Here is an 18,636-nt window from a genome sequence, read left to right on the forward strand (position 1 = left end):
ATTGCTCAAAGTAAAAACAAGAATTAAAGTGAGCAAGAGAAGTAACCAAGCTTGACACAAGAATTTATCCCGTGGTGTCGATGACTTGCCGGTCACCCCTAATCCACGTTGAGGTGGATTCCAAGAATCAACCGCTCATCTATCAAGAACCTCTTGATCTTGAGCCGGCTTGAATCAAGGAACCGCTCCACACCTCGATTCCACTAGAGTTGCTCTTCACCACTCCGGTGAGGTGAGCACAAGACCTCTCACAACCGAAATCGGGGCTCCTCAACAATCTCCTTGGAGGAGCTCCACGAAATCCTCTTCTCCAAGCCGTCTAGGGAGCGGCAACTCCCAAGAGTAACAAGTCGATGACACTTGCTTGAAGTTTCCCTAGTGCCACAAAGCTCAAACTATTGATGCAATGCACTAGAAAGCCCTCACACTCTCAAGAATGCAATCTCTAAGCAAGTGTGTGTGAGAGAAGGATGTCTTAGCTCTATAGTGTCAAGAATGTAGTCCAAATGGCCAAGAGAGACACCCAATGGCCGGGCATTGGGTATATATAGGCATCCCTACAAAAACTAGCTGTTACACTCTTTTCTGCGAAGTCACGGACCATCCACGTTTCAAAAACCGGACCGTCCGCCGTTATAAACCAGTGAGTCAGAGTGCATTTAATGCATGTCAGAACTAGCCGTTACAGCCCTGGCGGACCGTCCGCGCCACAGGGGCGGACCATCCGCAGTTATGTGTTCCACACCACCAGAGACGAACATCGTCTCTGGAACAATTTGAAAAAGCCCTGAGGACCATCCGCGCCCAAGGGGCGGACCGTCCGCAGTTCATCCTTGAAATCCACCAGAGACAACAATGTCTCTGGTACAAACTGTCAAAAAGCCGGCGGACCGTCCGCTCCCCAGGGGCGGACCGTCTGCCGCACAGATCATAAACCCAACCAGAGAAAACACCCTCTCTGGTACAATTTGAGTTAGAGCTGCGGACCGTCCGCCCACCTGGGCCAGACTGTCCGCCAGTCACACGTAAATTCCACCAGAGCCAAACATGCTCTCTGGAACGATTGCGGACCGTCCGCGCTCCAGGGAGCGGACTGTCCGTGCTTGTGCATTCAGCTCTCAAACTTGTTCTTTTTCAAAACTAGTCAAAACGTCGTTAGCCCTCATGCATGCACCTAGACATTTTGAGCAAAATGGCACTAATGACCCATCAAGCACGAGTACTCGACCCCTCTTGATAGTACGGCTATCTATCCAACAAATCCGGTCACTTTTCATCTACTAAACACCTTGTGACCGGTAAAATACAAAACCCATATTTTATACCTTTGCCTTGAGCCCGAGCTTTGCTCATCATCTCCAAAACTCCACATGTTCACAACCAAATCTCTTTCATCCGTGGCTCAACCTATACTCATTATCTCAAATGAAATCGTTAATCCACAAACCGTTATCATTAATTACCAAAACAAAAATTAGGAGCCTAGATGCTTTCACCAAGGATCTGAATCACGGCATCGAGAAAGAGAGGTCAGCTTAGAGCAAGACCAAATATCGTGAGGCAAAAGAAACAACATGTATATGACAGTGTGACGGCTCGTCTGATATAATCTTTGTGTGCGTATAGGAGTTGACATGTCTTGCTAGAGGCTGATGTCTACTATTGGGCCGAGTAAGAGTACTCGGGCCATGTCTATTCGCATGTGAGCCCATAGGGTCACACACTTAAGGGAAAGAAACCTGATAAGGATGAGATCCGAATTAGACTGGGTTTAGGTGCAGTAATGGACCTCTCGGACCCAAAAGAGGGCGCCCAAAGTGGGGCCAAAGAGGAGCCCACCTAGGGGGTGCCCCAGGGGCTATAAAAGCAAAAAGGGGGGCCTCCCAAGGGTTAACCCTAACCCTATCTACTGTTCATGCGTGTGAATAGTATCTGCTACAGTAGCCGCCTCTTTTCTGGCCGCCCCTCCTGTGCGCCAAGCCCTAGGTCGCCCTCGCGGACCTAGCAGTCCGGATCGCGACGCTTCATCCCGTACGTGTGGATACCTTGGACGTGCCGCATCTGCTGCACAAGGACGAGCCGCACGTGAGGAGGTTCTCGCAACTGCACTGCCGGCTTCCATCTGCATGACACCGACACGCTTCAGAAGTTTCGCATCCGCGCGTCTAGTGGTAATTCCGTGATCTATAACTGCAGTAATCCTGCTTTATACGTTAGAAAAAATTTTCTACCCCATATTCCTTCATGTAGGTCCCTGACCTTTATCCCATTCTAACTTTGTTCCGCCATAACGAACCAATAATACTAGGTTTCTGATATTCTGAAGGCAGTTCTTAATCCTTTTTTGGATCTCCCGTTGAAGATTTCAGTTGATATAGCCACTATATATGCATGACATGTACAGTCACTTTATTAATGCAAAAAGGTAGTGGCAACCTTATCATAACCTATCACATTCAACAACACTGTTTGACTATACGGACTACCTGCATATATTGTTTATTTAAACGATTTCATTTTCCTTGCCTACAAGATACCTTAACCACTTGTTCTCATATACATTTATGTTAATATATGCAGCAATAAAATTATTTTGTGTGACAACATTTTATAAATAAATCTTGTAATAGAAAATTCATGCATGTATAGCTGATTTTTTTTTATTGAGATTCAACACGAGCATCAAGCTCTATGCAACGGCAAATCACCAGATACAATATCCATTACATACCAGGGCACATCGCTCATGTAAACGCATGAACCACCTTCTAAAACATAAGCTCCGTGCGTAGCTAAAGAGTCAGCAATCTTATTACAATTTCTATTACACACTGAGATAGTACACGAAGAAAACTCCGATTGCATTATGTCTCGAATTTGAACCACCAAAGCCCCAATGCAGCTCCGATCAACATCTGTTGACCTGAGGGTCGTAGCTAGAACCGTGGCATCCATTTCCAAAATAATTCGTGACATACCTAGCTGAGCTGCATGAAGAATACTCTTATATGCCGCAATGGTCTCAGCATGTAATGCCGATGAGGCATGCTGAATATTCCCAGCCCCAGCAGCTAGGACCTCTCCATTCATATTTCTCACCACAAAGCCCCATCCTCCAGTTCGTTTATCAGAGTCAAAAGAGCCATCCGAGTTGATTTTGTAAATGTTCTCCGGTGGAGGTTTCCATGACTCTTGAGTTTTGGAAGTTAACTTCTTTTGGGTCTCATATAGCTTGTCAAATTGCATGAGGAAAAACATGACAGAACCACATGCATCAGTTGTTGTTGGCATCTTCTCACCAGCATTAGTCTTATTCCTTACTGACCACCATCTCCATAGGAAAACAAGCACTTTCAATTGCATACTCATTTGTAACTCCCAGATCCTAGCCAAAACTTCTAAACCGGATTGGCAGCTCACCAGATTAGCTCTGATATCTTCCATGTCCAGTAACCGCCAACATATTTTTGCAAATTTACATTTGAAGAAGATATGCCCACAATCCTCATCCAATCTTCTACAAACAGGACATATAGTATCTAATTCCACCCCACGTCTAGCCACATTTCTTCTAACAGGAAGGTTGTTATGTGCAAATCGCCATACAAATATTTTAACTTTATTAGGGACTTTAAGTTGCCAAATCTTGATCCATTGAAAATTCCTCTCAGATCCATTGCCACATGTAGAGCTAGAAGCGTCATGTCCTGTCTGAGCTTCTCTTCTCAATACAGCAAGCTTATAAGCTGATTTGACTGAAAATTGCCCTTTTGCATCAAAATGCCAGGCAGGCCAATCCTCCATTTGATCATTAATAGGAATTCGTAAAATTTCATCAGCATCTTGTGGCCAAAATATATCATGAATTAATTGTTCATCCCATTCACCTGTTAGTGGATCTATAAGCTCACCGACTTTAGTTAACAAAAAGGACCTTCTAGGTGTTGCTGGTTTTCTTGTTGAGCCTTTGGGCAGCCAATGGTCTTCCCATATCTTCACTTTCTCTCCGTTCCCAATTCGCCAAATAACTCCTTCTCTCAGAAGTTCAACTCCTCTCAAAATGCTTCTCCAGGAATATGAAATCCCATCTCTAGGAGCACAATGGAGAATATCAGAGTTTGGAAAATATCTTGCCTTTAGCACTTGGCCACAGAGAGTGTTAGGGCTGGTCAGCAATCTCCAAGCTTGCCTACTTAACATTGCTAAATTGAAAAGATGCAAACCGCAGAAACCTAGACCGCCATTCTTCTTGGATCTGGTTAATTTATCCCAACTCAACCAATGAATTTTATATGTTTTGTCCAGCTGGCTCCACCAATATCTCCCATTAATCATGCTGAGATCATCACAAAAACCTTTTGTAAGGTCAAAACATGACATAGCATAAGTGGGAATGGATTGTGCAACAGCCTTAATAAGGATTTCCTTACCAGCTTTTGATAGGAGTTTTTCCTGCCAACCCTGAATCCTGCTCCAAACCTTCTTTTTGATGTATTCGAAAACTGTTTTCTTTGATTTCCCAATAGAGATTGGTAACCCTAAATAGCGTTCACTCCTTGCTTCAGATACAATAGAAAGGCAAGATTTGATCTCACTTCTAATCTCTTGACTTGTATTTGGGCTGAACATAATTGATGATTTATCTCTGTTGACTTTCTGTCCAGCCGCCTGTTCATACATAAGTTCCTTTGCGTCATTCTCCCTTGCTCTCATCAGTATCAAGGAATCATCAGCAAAGAATAGATCGTTTATTCTTGGTGCTCGTCGACAAATCTTAATGCCTTCAATTGTACCCCTTTGTTCAGCTTTCTGTAACATAGCCGATAGACCTTCTGCACACAAAATAAATAAATAAGGGGACAGCGGGTCACCCTGTCTTAAGCCTCTTTGGGGGAAAATACGATGGGTATACCCTCCATTAACTTTGATTTTGTAAGTGAGAGAAGTAACACAGTTCATAATAAGCTGAACCCATCTAGTATTAAAGCCCATACGGATCAAGATTTTCTCTAAAAACAGCCATTCCACTCTGTCATATGCTTTGCTCATATCTAATTTAATTGCAGCTAGCCCCTCCTTGTCTTTTCTTTTAGCATTTAAATAGTGCATTAACTCATAAGACAAAAGAACATTGTCAGTAATTAATCTTCCAGGCACAAACGCACTCTGTGTGGGGGAAATTATATCAGGCAATATAGATTTAAACATGTTTGCAAGCACCTTAGAAACAATTTTGTATAACACATTACAAAGACTGATCGGCCGAAAATCTTTTAACAGTTGCGGCGAACTTATTTTAGGAATCAACACAATTGTAGTATCATTCCAGCCTACAGGCATTGGCCCCCATTTAGAACATCCAGAATTTCAGTTTTAACTTGATCACCAATTAAAAACCAGAACTTCTTATAAAAAATAGAAGGCATACCATCAGCACCTGGAGCTTTGAGATCACCTATACTTTGTAGAGCATTCCATACTTCCTCCCCTGAAAATGGCTTAATTAAAGCTTCATTCATTTCGCGTTTGACTCTAGGGTCAACACAGCTCAACACTTCTTCAAAATGTGTACTTGTAGAAGATGTGAAAAGTTGTTGATATTGGTTAGCAATAAAAGATTTTAGCTGGTCCCCCTCAACCACACTTCCATTGTCATCCTTCAATTTTCTGATCCAATTTTTAATTCTCCTTTTTTAGGCAAATGCATGAAAGAAAGCGGTATTCCGGACTCCCTTTGTTAACCATGCGTTATGAGCTCTTTGCTTCCAGTAAATATTATGTTGGTCTAATAATCTTTCCAGCTTAAAACGCAAAATATGTTCCCGGTTTACAAATTCTTGTGAAATATTCATTCTCCTACATCTCTCCAAGTCACCTCTGATTTTTTTAATTCTCTCTTCTAACTCCCCAAGAATGTTTCTGTCCCATTCCCACAGCTGTCCTAAAGTTTTCCTCTGAATCTCCATCATACCTCTACAGCCTTCCTCTATAGCTTTACCCCATGATTCCATCACTCGTGCCTGGCAGTCCTCTTCCTCAAGCCATTTTGCCTCAAACTTACGAGCTGGTTGCACATGTTCAAAACATTTATACATATTACTTCCCACATCAATGATAACTGGACTGTGGTCTGAGTGCCTAGGATCCCCATTTACAACCCTCACCATCGGGAACATACATCTCCAGGTGCTGTTCGCAACAGCACGATCAAGTCGCTCTTTTGTAAAGGAAGAAACCACATGATGGTTATGACGCCAAGTGTATGGGTCCCCCACAAATCCCAAATCCTGGAGATCACAATCTTCCAGTGCTAATCTAAATTTACCCATATTTGATTCGGCCTTTGGCTGTCCACCCTCTTTTTCAAAGCCAAATAATATCTCATTGAAATCTCCACTGCAAAGCCATGGCATTTGAAACTGATCCTTCAGATTGCGCATCATCCCCCATGTCTTATCCTTCTCCTCATTTTTTGATTCCCCATAGATACCTGTGAATCTCCACTCAATGCCATTCTGCCATTTTATCACACTATCAATGTGGTATTTCGAAAAGCTTTTAAGAGTGATGTCAACTTCTCTACTCCAAAACAAAGCTAAACCCCCACTAGCACCTTCACTATCAACTGTCACTAGGTTAGGTAGCTGCAACTTCCACCTCAACCAGTCCATCCATTTCCCATCATGCTTAGTTTGACAGGAAAAGAATGTCAGGGGCCTCCCACTTCTGGACATCCAGAAGTCATCGAATTGCCGGGCCATTCTCCAATCCTCGGCAATTCCAAGTTATTAGCCTCATTTTTCCACGCGAGGCTGCTTCAGCAGCCCCGCGTTCTCATTTTTAGTTTTTTTCAAATACTCCAATGTCTCACTCTCACTCCTACCCTCTAGAGGAAAATTTCCTTCAAAGGGCGGCACTAGGGCCGTCGAGCAACCAGCAAGGACTGCCATAGAATCACCTTCCTAACCTGCAATATTATTCAACAAGCTATCATCAGACTTTCATTTTTTTGTGTAAGTAGATAGCTTCATATCATCTCATGGGCCATCATACAAAATTAAGTCCTTTGAGAGCCTGATAACATCATTGGAAATTATATTTCTAGATCTTGAATAAGCTCCAGTATCATTATCATCATCATCAAGTACTCCAATTTCTTTCCCTAACCACTGCCATCATCATCAGTTCTCTTTGTAGAAGACTTTCTTGAATCTGAACTCCCCCAAGTACCTGAGGAGTTATTCTTTTTTGAAGAGCTACCACCCAGAGGGTACCATTCACCTTGATTTTTGAATCTTCTCTCCTCGGTGCACATAGTTTTTCACTATATGGCAAACATCCTTTCTCATCACGAGTAGCTGGGGTGGGACATTCAATCTCTGAGTGGCCAATAATACCACATGAAAAGCAAAAGAAGGGAAGCCTCTCATATACCACATCATATCATTCCTTCCTTTGTCTCCTAGATGAAAAAACAGAAACACCTCATGGCAAAGGGTCTTTTAAAGAGATCAATACTCTTGCCCTTAAATCCTTTCCCAGAGCCCTTTTCTGACTGTCCACATCAATTTTCAGCACTTTTTTTCCCAATTTTTCCTGCAAGCTTTAAGCCCCATCTTTCATCTCGAAGTGCTAAAGGTAGGTTCAAAATGTTCACCCAAATAGCTAAATCATCAAAAGAAACCTCACTTGGGCGTAAATCATAATTAAACTCCTTTAGAATTACAACCTGCCTTCCCACGGCTTGTCGTCCAATATACCACGGAGAGCCGTCTAAGATTCTCTTCTTATCCATTTCAGATTCAAACTCAGCAATGAACAGATTATCACCCACCATTCTTGCCAATAATCCCTTTGGATTACCCCATGCCGGTCGCATAGCAGCCATAATAGTTTGCAACGGTAAAGAATTAGGCGCAAGAACTTTACCAATATCTACATGATTTACCACATCTGAACTTGAATCCTCACCATCTTCCAACACCAAGACTTCTTTCTCCTTTGCAGTAAGATTGAGCTTGCCAAACAACTCTGAAACTTGTTCCTCAACTCCATGGTGTTGCATTGTCACTGTGTTCCTTGTAGCTGTTCTAGGAACATACGAAGAATCCTTCCCTAACTCCAAACCTACACCCTCCCCCTTACTCTGATTCTGCTCCATTAGCCCCGACCACCTAGACACACGGATCTGACCAAGGACAGGCAGCGATGCTAAAGATCACCCCTTAATCATCCCGAATCAGATCCTGGTCCAATAGAGAGAACCAAGAGAATAGGGAGAGAACGACCACTAATCTTCTTCAGAGACACTTACTAGGCAAGCAGCACACTCCCCTTGGGTGCCCGCACAACTTCCTCCGATCTCCAGGCACCAATCGCAAAAGTAGAAGGGCTGGAGATAGGAAATCGCCTCTCTCTACTGTTCACTACAGAACACTCGAGAAGGCAAAGCGAAGGGATTTACCAGTCGGTAAGTTTTTCCCGATCAGCCGATCTGCTCCTGCACTAGTGTATAGCTGATTTTGATATACGCATTGAGTGATACGAACTATTGAAGTTTACAAAACCTGGCAGCATGGATATTCTAGTCGCTAAGCTAGTTCACCCCGGTAAGGCCGATTATTTAATTTGTGCAAAGGACCTACACACCTGTGATTTATGAAATTAAACCACTGTAAAAAGGCGTATCCACGTCGCTTGTCTGTTTACGTATTTTGTGTAATCTACCTGAAATTATGAATGTATGATCCAATAATGCATGCAAGAAACGAGAAATTATGGAGCATGCACTGCTTGAAGAGGACATCGAAGGAGATGCTGCATGCTTTGTCCTACTCGTCTATTTCCGTGCAATGATGTGCTTCATTGTCTAGATTTTTTTTAAGACAATGTCTCGATTCTAGAGGACAAAATTAGGCAACATGTAAAATCTGAAGGCTGTTCACGCGCACATTGGATCAAATTAAAGCCGTTTTCATCATGGTTATTGGTGGGTATCGCAGGAGATTAAACAGAAGAGCTAATTAATGCTAATAATGAGCAACAATGGCCATGCATGCGGATCGAGATATATGGAGCGGCAAGGCATGGTGTGCTCACCGGAGATCGGACTGGTCGGCGACGCGGTGCGCCTTCCAGCGCTTGATGGGCCAGCGGGAGAGCACGGCGTTGCCGTACTCGGGCGCCCAGCTCTCCGCGAAGACGTAGCGCATGCCGAGCCCCTCGGCGAGGTCCGACAGCGGCCGCATCCCGCGCCCCTGCTCGGCGCGCACGTTCTGCAGCGCGACGATGTCGGCGCCCACCTCCCGCAGCACCTCCGCCACGCTCCTCGTCCTCCGCGACGACGACCTCCTCCACTCCGGTACCCTTGCGGCGCTCGACGCCGCGTCCCCCGCCGCCGTCGCCTTCCCCTTCCAGGCGCCGCCGCCGTCGCTGCTGCTGGCTCCCCCGGCGGCGTCCATTCTGCCCCTCCCCGACGCCATGATCTCGTCGTCCTGGAGGTTGATGGACACGCGCAGCTGCTTCGCCGGGGATTGCGGGCCGTGCGCCTTCAGGATCCCCTTCCTCGGCTGCTGCTGCTGCCGCCGTCGCCACGCGCCAGCGGCGCCGGTCGTGCCTTGCGGTTGCTCGTCGCCGTCGGCGTCGTCCGCTGCCGGCGGCACGGCCGATGCCATGGAGAACATGGCGGCGTTGAAGGTGGCCACGCGGATGGTGACCGGTGCCGAGGACGCCGCTTGGCGTCGTTGCTGCGCCCCGGCGCGGTCGGGGCTCCCGGAGGCGGGCCGGCAGAGGACGACGACCCGGGGCCCCTTGGAGCTGCTGGTGCCGGCGCTCGCGCGGCGGCCAGTCCGACGGCGTGGCGGCAGCGAGCGGAGGCCGTCGATGAGGCGCTGGAGCGCGTCCTTCACCGTCGCCATGGCCGGAGGCGAGGAATCGAGGATGCACGCCTCTCTCTAGCTATCTTAGTGGGATGGCAAGCACGACTGAAGTCGAGAGCAAGGTTACCGAACCGGTGGGAACCGGTCCGGTTTGACCGGCGGTCAAACCGGACCGGCCCGGTTCCTGTTCTGACCGGTATGAAACCGGCCAAAATTCAAAATTCAAATTTGAAATAAAAAAATGAAAAATTTTCAAAAAATTTCTAAAAATACTTTAAGGTGTGACGAATCTAATGGTGTCAAACTTTCTCAAAAATTCGGTCAATAAGTATAGTTTTGGACATTTTTAGTTAAATCGAAAAAGAAAAAAAATAAAACGGACAGCCCATTAAGGCCCATAGCAAATGGGGACCTTAATAGCGCCTACAACTGAGGGGGGGTCACGGGCGCCCCAGAGTCTTCCCCACCCACCCCGAGCCCTGTCCGCCGCCCCCCCCCCCCTTAGCGACCGGCGTCGGAAGCCGGCAAGCCGCCTCCACCGAGCGGCCGGCCGGCCGGTAGGACCGGTAAGCCGGTCCTGTTGCGGATCCGTTCGGCCGCGTGGCGGAACCGGCACGGAGGAGCGGTAAGCCGCCATATTACATCGGTTAGCCGGTCGTTGTGGCCGGTCTTCCGGTCCGGTTGGGTATCCGGAGCTCCGCGCCGCGAAACCGGCTCTAAGGAGCGGTAAGCCGGCCTGATAGAGCGGCTAGCCGGACATAGGCTCCGGTAAGCCGGTCCGATTGAAGGCAAAGGTATTAATTTTTTTTTTGCCCTAGGATTTAGGTGTATGACTTAGGTATATTTAGAATGTAGGTAAGATTTAGGTAGATTTAGGATTTAGAATGTTTTTGGATTTAGGATTTTTTGCACCATGTAGTAGAATTTTTGTAGATTTGATTTAGGTGTATTAGATGATTTTTGACACTATGACTTAGGAGTTAGAATATTAGATGATATGTTTTTGTTGTCCATGTATACAGATAGACAATGGCAGGCAGAGATGTTGTATGGGAACACGGTGAAAATCTGTATCCCGGATGGCGATGCAATTATTGTCGTACGCAGAAAGGAGGAGGTGGTGCGACTAGATTGAAACAACATTTGGCTGGGCGCGGGGCGGAGGTGGTCCATTGCAGGAATGTGCCACCTGATGTGCGGGAATTCTTTCAGCGTGAGTTGGATAGGGCAAAGAAGGCAACTGCTGACCGAGCCCGAGAGAGGTTGAGACGGGAGAAGGCTGCAGCGGAGGGAAACTATCCCGGTGATGAAGAAGATGAGGAGGCCCAGGTGCAGCGTGCCATGGATCTATCGAGAACGGAAGCAGAGTTTCGACGGGGGGTGGAATAGAGAGGAGGTGCATATGAGCGTGGAGGGGGTAGTGGTTCGACGAGGGGGAATGTTATGCAGAGGATGTTTCGAAGGTCCACTTCGCAGAGGGAGAGTCCTGTGGTGGAGGACTATAACTTGGCAGCTGGTGGGAGAAGAGGAATGATGCAACCAAGGATTGATATAGGCTCCTGGACGCAGAAGGGTAAGAACGCAAAGGAAGCTATTGGTAAAGCTTGGTCAAAGTTTTTCCATATTGCAGGAGTTCCTGAAAGACAGGCTGACAGTCCATACTTTATCAGCGCGGTCAGGGAGACACAGAAGTGGGGTAAGTTTTCTTTCATTGCAATGATACCTATGAGCTTATATTCTTGTATCTCATGATTTTCATATGGTTGCAGGTGAAGGTATCGCATCACCCACTGGACGGGATATTGATGGCAAGTACCTTGATCAGAATGAGCAAGACTTGAAGACGAGGTACGTAAAGTTTCAGAAAGACTGGCCCTTATTTGGCATCACGTTGATGTGTGATTCATGGACTGGTCCGACGAGGATGAGTGTCATCAACTTTTTGATATATTGCAATGGGGTCATGTGGTTCCATAAGTCTATTGATGCGACTGGAAGAACTCAAGATGCTACATATTTGTTCAAGGTAGTCCCTAAACATTTTCCATTCACGTTGTGTATGTTTTGACATGGTACTAAACAATCTGTCTTCCATTGCAGGAGATTCGAAAGGTGGTGGAAGAGATTGGACCGGAGAATGTCGTGCACGTAGTGACCGACAACGGCTCGAACTACAAAAAAGCATGCAATGAACTACTAAGTGACGTGTATGACCACATAGCTTGGACACCTTGTCTAGCACACACCGTCAATTTGATGTTGAAGGATATAGCTCGAAGACCTGAACATGGTGTTATAATCAAGCAGTGCAAGCGAATTTCAAATTGGTTACACAATCATGGTCAGTTGAATACAATGATGAGAACCGCAATCGGTGGTGAGTTGGTGAAGTGGAATGCCACTCGATTTGGAACCAACTACATGTTCCTAGAGAGCATCTATCGGAAACGTGATCGTTTCATGCAGTGGATGGCATCTACTGAGTTCCAACATAGCAAATGGGCGAATACCGAAGATGGTAGATTTACTCATGCAAGTTTTTCAAGTATGGAGTGGTGGGATGCTCTGAAATATATCATCGACACGGTTCAACCAATATACAAGTTCCTCCGCTTCGCTGATCAGGACAAGAAGCCAAACATGTGCGAAGTCGTGATGGCCTACCAGACTATGAAACAGGAGCTGCGTTCTTTGTTTGGAACAAATGTTTCCACACTGAAAGAGTATATTGAGGTGGTGGACGAGAGGTTGGGTGACGTGTTCATAGGCACGTATGTGGGTCCAGGTAAGCACACACGAGTCATCTATTTTTAAACTCTATTGACCTAATGCTTATTTGAAGTGATTTCTATTTTGCAGCTGCTGTCGTAAATCCGAGGTATGCATATACGATGGATCCAACTCAACAAATGTTTCGTGGACTCAAGGATACATTTCAGCGCATGACGGATCTCCAGAGCGCCATCCAGACATTGCAGGAGTTTGACGTGTTTCGGCAGAAGGTTGGCGAGTATAGCAATGAAATGGCAATGCGGATGGCGATGGACCCAAAGACATCCCCATGTAAGAGTTCCTCCATATGAAATTGTTATTTTCTCTATTCGAATATATTGCTTACATACTCGGTTGCACATGCAGCGTCCTGGTGGATGATGTTCGGATCAAGTACTCCAAAGCTGCAGTACCATGCCATGAGGCTTGTTTCACAATGTTGTTCGTCCAGTGGATGCGAGCGGAACTGGAGTACTTTTGCCTTGTTGCATACAAAGGTTCGCAATCGGTTGTCGCACAAGAAACTTAATAAGCTTGTCTATGTCAACTACAACCTTCGTCTCCGACTTGAGGAGGTCTCCGGCCCACAGATGCGTGAAGAAGGTGATTTCATTGACCAGCTGGCCCGTCTTTCTTTCTATAATGAGAATAATCCGGTGCGGGAATGGATGGAATATGGTAGATCTAACCGGGCTCCAGTTCTGGATGATCTACGTGAGGCTACGGGGAATGATTCCATCAGCGATTGGGCACGTACAAATATAGGTGACACTCACCTAGGGAAGAGAAAGTTGCAGAAGGGGACTAAGCAGGGTGACCCGAAGCGTCGAAAAGGCAAAGGAACAGCAAAACCAGTGAGCAGCGACACCGAGACTGATGATGGCGAAGGTAAGCGTAGTCCTCCGTATCAGGAGTCCGAGGATAGCAGCTCGACCGATGATGGTGATGATGGTGATGGTGCTGAGCCTGATGCTGGTGGTGGTGGTTGTGGTGCTGATGCTGCTGCTGGTGGTAGTGCTCGTGGTGTTCGTTTCACAGGTATATATTGCACATACAAATACACACATATTTCCAACTATTGACTACTAATTATGAAATATGGTTGATTGCATGGGAAACTCAGTTCACACATGCTACTCAGGACACCGACCATGGAGCACCGCAATCGTAGAGGAGAACAGGTGGACTGACGGACTATGACAGTCCACAAAACTCTTCTTCCTCCTACAGCGATTCGAGGCACTCTTTTCACTATCCCATTCCTGATATTAGCATGCAACCACCGACGAGATGGGTGTACGAATGAGAAGACCCTCATTTTTACACTATGTTAGTTCAGGAATAGCAGACAACATCGTCGTGGACGGGCCAAACTTAGCAACACTACAAGGCTGAGCTGCTTAGAGTGCGAGGTATCGCTTTGATGTCCACCGCCGAATACCAAACCACATCCCAAATGGGGGTCTTCCCATTCCTACGTTGAACTTTCATTTCATGTGTATAAGTGTATGACTCCGTATTTGTATGCACGCTTATTACTATTGTATTTGTATGCATGATTATAACTCATTGCTTTGGTAGGGTCATTTACATTAAAATGTGCATAGCTCATGTCGAAATTTCCTTTTATTTCACACCGGGTGATCCATTTTTCAAGCGTCGGAAAAATACTCTAAACTACCGGTATACCGGCCAAACCGGCCGGTATACCGGTATAACCGGTCGGTTTACCGTTTAAAACCGGGCCGCCTAAACCACCGGTATACCGGCCAAACCGGCCGGTATACCGGACTATTCTACCGGCATACTGGTACGTACCGGTATAACTGCAGAATTCGAATTCAAATTTCATTTTGTTCGGTTCCGACCGGTATCCGGCCTAACCGGACCGGTAAACCGGTACCGGAGCCCGGCGGTTAGACCGGTCCGGTCAGGAATGGAAACCCTGGTCGAGAGACGGCAGAAGCTACACGACTCACATAGTGCAGAGAAACTTTGGCAACAATAAGCAGGCACTGAAGCAAGCAGCTCACTGAATCGACCCCTTCAACACCGGCCTTCCTGCGGACTGCGGTCTACGTCTGCAACACTATAGTAAAGTTGCTGCAGTTGACATGATCCGGTGATCCACAGAGACGGACGGGTTTCTCATGTGGGCCGTCCCATATCTTTCATCATCCTCAACTGCTCCCTGACGGGTGTGGGTCAATGCATGCAGGCCTTCAGTAACAGGGGCTTTTGCAGCTTCTTCTTCTTCTTTGAGTGGCTTTTGCAACTTCACCTTAGGAAGAGGAGGTGATTTTACAAAGCAATACACCAACCAGAACCAAACACCCTCGCCCCAATGCTAAAAAGTTGTCCTTTTAGTAATAGAGGTGCTCCAACAAACAACCAATTTCATTGCTGATACCAATTTTTTTTACAATTGTCAAAACACACATCCTTCTCCCTCAAACGTAGGGGGTTCCTCCCTCTACCCTATCCTTTGAGTAATATGCTACAGGATTTGCTACCAAAATATAAAAAGTATTATTGGTGATAGAGAAAAAAATATACAGGATATCTGAACGCTCACAAACACGCACGCACACTCATCCCTATGAATACACGCACGCAACCCTACCCCTATGAGCACCTCCGAGAGACTGAGTCGACAAATCCTAGAGATTGACAAAGTCACCACAGGTGCTCCGCTGTCGACGGGAACGTCGCCTACCACCGAAAGCACAAACGCCGTTAAATTCTAGAAAATTCGCTCCCACGGAGAGTCGAACCCAGGACCTCAGGTGCTACTGAAGCTCTTATAACAACTAGGTTACAGGCGCTTTCGCTACTATCTCGGCTAGTGTAATAAAAAACAATACACCAACCAGAACCAGAAAGATTTGGTCTGGGCTGGGTCTACATGTTAGCTAGGGTAAGCCCACAAACCAAATAGACTCAGCGTGTCGACGGGCCAGCCCAATTAATGGACCAGCCAGTAAAAGGCCAGCTATGGGCTGCTCAGCCTGCTAGCCGATCCACGTCGTTAGCAGCACCCTGCTATGGGGGGCAAGGAGATGCGACCGACCCATGACGTCCCTCATGAACTCACGGCTGATCTCACTCATGCTCCCGGCTTCTCGCTGCCTCGGAGGCCAGTAATCATGGGGGAGAGGGCGGACTAATAATCTTCCCGTCCGAATACAAAATTCACCTGAGGACATAGGAGTATTTGATTTTATTAGCAGAAAAAAGCAGTGGCTGTCACTTGTTTACTCGAGTGACGGTCGTCATTAACCACTAACCTCGCCGCCGCCGGCTACCCTGCGCCTCCAGCTTCACCTCCCCTCTATTTATTGGCTCAGCCTGGAGGAGCAAGAGTGTACTCGAGGTAGGAGAGGATCGGAGCTTCGGAGGACGACGGCCAGTAGCACTGAGTACTATCCTTAGTGAGTAGAGAGGAGCAGAGGACAGTGCGGTTCTGCGTCGAGGATGGAAGCGCCGGCGGCGAAGCCCGTCATCCGCGTGGCCGCCATCTGCGGCTCCATCCGCAAGGCCTCCTGGCACCGCGGCCTCATCCGCGCCGGTACAGCCTCACCGCCACCAGCTCACCGGCGTTCTATGCTCATTGCTCTTCGCTCCTCGTCTCCATCCTCTTCCTGCTAACGCACACCATACTGGCAGCCGCGGAGTTGTGCGAGGAGTCCATCCCGGGGCTTCGCGTCGACGACGTGGACGTCGCCGGCCTGCCGATGCTCAACACCGACCTCGAGACCGACGGCGGCCGCGGCTTCCCGCCCGCCGTCGAGGCGTTCCGCGCCAAGGTCCGCGACGCCGACTGCTTCCTCTTCGCCTCGCCCGAGTACAACTACTCCATCACCAGTACGCATTTCTGGTTTAATTACTCCCTTCGTCCTAAAAAATAAATATAATTTTAGCACTCAAATTTTATATCTCACAAAGAGCGTAGTTTTAGTTTGTAATCAACAGACTAAAACCTCCGACATAACTACTTTGGATCCTTTGATGAACCGATTCAATTGTGCGATCGAGGATGAAGAAACCGATCGATGGAAACCATGTGATCCCCTATATACTCTCTACCTTCTGATATGCACTTTGGAAAACTTGTCTGATCCGACAATTCCTACCACGTAAACCATCGACACGTATTATGTTTCAACAAAGAAAAAAATTGTTTTACTTCATGAGCGTAGGGGGTTAGATGCCCATTGCCCACCACATACTTATCAGAGCCTACCGATGCTCAACACCGACCTCGAGATCGACGGTGGCCGTCGAGGCGTTCCGCGCCATGGTCCGCAACGCCGACTGTTTCCTCCTTGTCATCGTCTCGCGCGAGTACAACCACTCTATCACCGGTACTCTCTCTCTCTACTTTTACGACACGTGCCTTTCGTGCCACCAGCTTAGAGCAAGGTTAATAATACAGCCAACTGTTAGCTGTAAAAATTCTTGTAGCCTACCTCTCAGCTAATTAGTATAGTAGTTTAGTTCTTCATCATAAATATAAGGCCCACATGTCCCTCTCACAAGATTTGTTGGTTCTTGTGCCCAAACTGGCTGCAAGCTTGCAGCCCACCTCTCCTGTCTCTCCTTTTCTCTCTTCTCCACCTTAACATTTAGCCCTCTTACAGCCTGTTATAATATTTGTTCTCAGAGACAGGTTCTTCGACGACGGTTCTTCAACAGAGTCCCCTCTAGTCACTAGCTACTAAATCCAGTGGCTTCCCTAGAGTCAAAAAGAGCCCCGGCACTTTGCTTGAATTGGACCAATGGCTACTTTGGACCCTTTGTGTGAGGACGAAGATCCACCAGTGGACCCTGCGGGACCGTCCTGGTTGTGGACCCTGCAGTTTTTGACTGGTGAGGGTAGTTTGGGAATGGAAAATGTGGTATGGCTCCCTCCATTATTGTCATGTCTCGGTGCGGCAGGTTGCAACTTATTCTTACTGCTCTCTCCTTCCTCGCAACCTCATCGCGATTCCATTCTGAGGATCGCGCGCTGCTTTGCTTCTCAACAATCGATCTGACACGCGGGAGCGCCTCCTTCCTTTTTCATATTTTTCTAGCGTGGAGCGCTCCTCTACTTTCTTTTTTCTTCCGACCAAGTTTGCTGCTCACGATGCAGGTTTTCGTGGCCCACGATGCGCAGTCCCCACCCGCTGTTAATTTTCACCCACCCCACGTGAGTGACGTTATTTTCTCTTTTCATTTTTTCCTTTACGTTCCATAATTGTTGTTTTTTTTTCTGGATTTTTCTTTTACCTTCTATATGTCTGAAGTTTTCTTGACAACTTTTATATGAAAATTATACTAAAAAATTATACCTAAGACTTTGTGCTTGGAAGTTGCATGATAAATTTGTGCGTACAAAAGTTGTGTGAGAAATTTTTCGGATAACATATTCGTACAAATTGTGCTGAAAAGTTATCATCTATAAGTTATTTTAGAAAATTACACATTAAATTTGTGCAAGCCGCTAGCTCTCGGTCACGACGCCGAGGCGTCCCTGCCGAGCCAGCAGCTTCACCGGCGCCGGAATGCTGCCACCAGCCACCAGGGGGTGGACCGTCCACCCCCACGAACATTTCTCTTTTTTAGTTCTCCCGCTACAGAATTAATTTAGGTTTGAAATTTCTTGGATACATGCGCCCTTACATCCTTGATATCTTTGCATTTTTTGTAGAATTTTTGGTGAAGATTTGGGTCGTCGATTTGTAGTTCCAATATAGAACAGGGGTGGACAGTATATTTCAAATATCGGCCACCCCCACGGACATTTCTCTTTTTTAGTTCTTCTGCTACAGAATTTATTTGGGTTTGAAATTTCATGGATTCATGAGCCCTTACATCCTTCGTATCTTTACATTTTTGTAGAATTTTCTGTGAACATTTGGATCGTCGATTTGAGTGTACAGTTTATAGAACGGGGGTGGTTGGTCTTTCAGGCAACCACCACCCATGAGGCCATGCTCACTTC

The 18,636-nt window shown here is 46.6% G+C and overlaps 1 protein-coding gene across 1 annotated transcript; it reads left to right on the forward strand.

Annotated features, from left to right (window-relative positions):
* Positions 1-15,879: 15,879 nt before the first annotated feature.
* Positions 15,880-16,628, forward strand: LOC120652291 (probable NADPH:quinone oxidoreductase 1). Its single transcript, XM_039930068.1, has 2 exons — positions 15,880-16,218; positions 16,317-16,628. The coding sequence occupies exons 1-2, from the start codon at positions 16,125-16,127 to the stop codon at positions 16,556-16,558; spliced, it is 336 nt and encodes a 111-aa protein (XP_039786002.1). The 5' UTR covers positions 15,880-16,124; the 3' UTR covers positions 16,559-16,628.
* Positions 16,629-18,636: the final 2,008 nt, after the last annotated feature.

Source organism: Panicum virgatum, chromosome 9K (genome assembly GCF_016808335.1).
Source record: "Panicum virgatum strain AP13 chromosome 9K, P.virgatum_v5, whole genome shotgun sequence".
NCBI classification, from domain to species: domain Eukaryota; kingdom Viridiplantae; phylum Streptophyta; class Magnoliopsida; order Poales; family Poaceae; genus Panicum; species Panicum virgatum.